The sequence below is a fragment of the Vicia villosa genome, linkage group LG5, assembly GCF_029867415.1.
Source record: "Vicia villosa cultivar HV-30 ecotype Madison, WI linkage group LG5, Vvil1.0, whole genome shotgun sequence".
Lineage (NCBI taxonomy): Eukaryota > Viridiplantae > Streptophyta > Magnoliopsida > Fabales > Fabaceae > Vicia > Vicia villosa.
In genome coordinates, this window is record NC_081184.1 from 111,352,174 (window position 1) to 111,356,189 (window position 4,016).

Consider the following 4,016-nt stretch of genomic DNA (forward strand, 5'->3'; position numbering starts at 1 on the left):
GGAGTCAATTGAAGATTCTCGACAGAAGCAATTAGGAGATGTATGGACAGCAAATCAAGCATTGAAGACGCGTGGAAGGAAATTATAATACTGAAGCTCACGTAAAGGGGACACGTGTAGATCTCTGCAGAGATAACCGTTATCGAAGTTTAACATTAAATCTGTATATAAATCAAGTTCATTGATGTAAGCAGGGTCGTAAATTTCAATTATTCTCTAAATTAAATAACTAAAGTATCCAAATTACAAAGAGAAATAATTTGTGAGAAGATGTATGAACATGTGTCCTTTCTTTAAATCAAGTTCATTGTTGGATTTTATCGATAATTTCCCTTTTCCTTTGGAAACAATAAAGTTCAGTGGCGACTCTTGCTTTTCAAGTTAAGTTATTTAATAGCTTAATCTCAATTTTTCCGCCGCGACAACTTGATATGAAAGTCACAGTCATTGAAGAATTATAATATGTAAATACTATCAAAGTTAATGAGCTAATCGGATCAAACGTTCGCTTGACTTATGTAACATGAGAGACTTTTGACTAACTCTCTTCGGCACAAGTGGAACCCAACTAGCCCTACAAATTGCAACTAATGCACCCATAAGAAGAGATCTTAGTTCACGTGCTTCGGGATTACTTTTACACAACACATGTTTAGATTAGACTTGTTCCATCTAATAAAATGATTCGGTTTCACTCCTTTTCTTGCAGTGATTGGATCTCTTACAATCTTAAGGAAAACGTTGCAGATTCACACAAAAAACAATGAGGTCAATATTTATGATCTCTAGCTGATACTTAAGGAAATGGAGGAACAAAGCAATTTTAAAATAAAAAAAGCCTTTCAGCGACCCAGTAATCCAACGAAAACAATCATGTAACTAGAAGTTAGTTCAGGAACATTGCTTTCAGTTATATAAAATTGGGAAACAAATTACTAAAAAGAAAGAAGACATATAAAATCTCATAGTCGATTAAGAAAGGCTAACTGAAATATTAAAAAACACAGGTAAGTAATATGATCGTTAAAAAAAACGTAATTTTTTAGTTGCAAAATAAAAAAATTAATTAATATACAAGAGTATATTACAGTTACACCACTAAAAAATAGTTTATAAGTAAGACAAGAAATAAATAATATGTCAAACATTTCCACCGTCAAACTCATGGTTGTTTTAAACAAGGAGGCTGAAAGTTTACATACAATGACAGTGATTACTAGAATTATGAAAATGATACAGTAACTTATATACACCAAGTCAAATGCATTTTAAGTCATTTATATATAAAGTACCATATTGACAAGTAATTAAGTTGAGTTAGTTTATTAATTCACCAACAATATGGGCGTATAAACTATAGCAATAAAGACAATTTTCTTTTTTATAATCCAGAAATATGGCTGTTTGGAAGAAAGAAGCAAAATTGATCACAATACAGGACATTAGAAAACTCTTGCAATTTGGAATTTATTTGACTTTATAAACAGTTTTCACATTCAGATTTTCAATCGTGCTTGCCATTTCCTCTCTACAATCAGAACCAAGCCTCCTCAGACGCGTTTCCACAAATATTTGTTACTCATATTTAATTTAAAAAACAGAACTCATTTAACATTACATAGCAATGATCACCTACTCTCTTCATTGACTATTTTCATGTCCTACATTAACTCATATAATTGAAAACCTCTAAACATTAAATTTTAAAATACAGAATGATGGTATGAACAAAGGTATAGGATGTACGTACACCATCCTTGAAAGTTTAAACAATAATATAATTTAAAAACAATAAGCCAGCCTGTTATAATGCATTTGATATATTCAGAAATCTTATCATCTATGCTTGAGCAAACACAATATAAAGAGTTCTAATACAACTTAAGCAATCACAGCAACTAGCAAACATTCTTTCAAGGACCTCAGTACAGAAATTCAGAAAGTTAGAAAATATGGGAACCTCAATTGGGTTGAGGCATTGGCCTCAACTCATCTATGCAATTGCATTTTGCTTAATCGCAAGCAGTGTATCTGCTAATGATGATGATAAGCCTTACTATCAAAGCCAACCAAACAATCATTATCCAACACCACCAAATCATGGACAACAGCCGCCATATTATTACAAGTCTCCACCTCCACCATCTCCTTATATCGACAAATTTCCTCCATATTACTACAAATCCCCTCCACCTCCATCACCTTCTCCTCCCACGCCATACGTTTACAACTCACCACCACCTCCATCCCCTTCACCTCCTCCTCCATATATCTACAAGTCACCACCTCCTCCGTCTCCTTCACCTCCTCCACCATATGTCTATAAGAGTCCACCACCACCCTCTCCATCACCACCGCCTCCATATATCTACAAGTCACCTCCTCCACCATCTCCCTCACCACCCCCACCCTATGTTTATAAGTCCCCACCACCTCCATCCCCTTCACCTCCACCTCCATATGTTTACAAGTCACCACCTCCTCCATCTCCTTCACCTCCCCCACCATATGTTTACAAGAGTCCACCACCACCGTCTCCATCACCACCACCTCCATATATCTACAAGTCACCTCCTCCACCATCTCCCTCACCACCTCCTCCATATATTTATAAGTCACCACCACCCCCTTCCCCTTCACCTCCTCCACCATATGTCTACAAGTCGCCACCCCCACCATCCCCGTCCCCCCCACCTCCATATATTTATAAGTCTCCACCCCCACCATCACCTTCACCCCCTCCACCATATATCTACAAGTCTCCTCCTCCACCATCCCCTTCTCCTCCCCCACCATATGTTTATAAGTCGCCACCACCTCCATCCCCTTCACCTCCTCCTCCATACGTCTACAAGTCACCACCTCCACCTTCCCCGTCTCCACCACCTCCATACGTTTATAAGTCGCCACCCCCACCCCCACCATCACCATCACCCCCTCCACCATATGTATACAAGTCTCCACCTCCACCATCTCCATCCCCACCACCTCCATATGTTTATAAGTCTCCTCCTCCACCATCCCCTTCTCCTCCCCCACCATATGTTTATAAGTCGCCACCACCTCCATCCCCTTCACCTCCTCCTCCATACGTCTACAAGTCACCACCTCCACCTTCCCCGTCTCCACCACCTCCATACGTTTATAAGTCGCCACCCCCACCATCACCATCACCCCCTCCACCATATGTATACAAGTCTCCACCTCCACCATCTCCATCCCCACCACCTCCATATGTTTATAAGTCTCCTCCTCCACCATCCCCTTCACCACCACCACCATATGTTTATAAGTCGCCACCACCTCCATCCCCTTCACCTCCTCCTCCATACGTGTACAAGTCACCACCCCCACCTTCCCCATCTCCACCACCTCCATACGTTTATAAGTCCCCACCCCCACCATCACCTTCACCCCCTCCACCATATGTCTACAAGTCACCTCCTCCACCATCTCCATCCCCACCACCTCCATATGTTTACCAGTCTCCACCTCCACCTTCTCCTTCTCCTCCTCCACCATACTATTATAAGTCCCCGCCTCCTCCTTCGCCATCACCTCCTCCTCCATACGTGTACAAGTCACCACCTCCACCATCCCCTTCACCTCCTCCTCCATATGTTTACAAATCTCCACCCCCACCATCTCCTTCACCTCCTCCACCCTATGTCTATAAGTCACCACCACCTCCTTCACCTTCACCACCTCCTCCTTACTACTACAAATCTCCACCTCCACCATCTCCATCACCTCCTCCACCCTATGTTTACAAGTCACCGCCACCTCCTTCTCCTTCACCGCCGCCTCCTTACGTTTACAAGTCTCCACCTCCACCATCTCCATCGCCTCCTCCATATCATCCCTATCTCTATAACTCACCCCCACCTCCCATCTATTAAGCTTATGGCTAAAGTCGTGTGAAATTTTTCAATGAATTATGTTAAACATTGTTGTTGTTGTTTCTTAATTTGTATTTAAGCTTTTATTTGTTAATAAAACAATCTCCATTGGATTAA

General features: G+C 41.1%; 1 protein-coding gene across 1 annotated transcript; it reads left to right on the plus strand.

Annotated features, from left to right (window-relative positions):
• The first annotated feature begins 1,850 nt into the window (after positions 1-1,850).
• Positions 1,851-4,016, plus strand: LOC131602005 (extensin-2-like). The gene has a single exon (XM_058873948.1). The coding sequence runs from the start codon at positions 1,953-1,955 to the stop codon at positions 3,897-3,899; it is 1,947 nt and encodes a 648-aa protein (XP_058729931.1). The 5' UTR covers positions 1,851-1,952; the 3' UTR covers positions 3,900-4,016.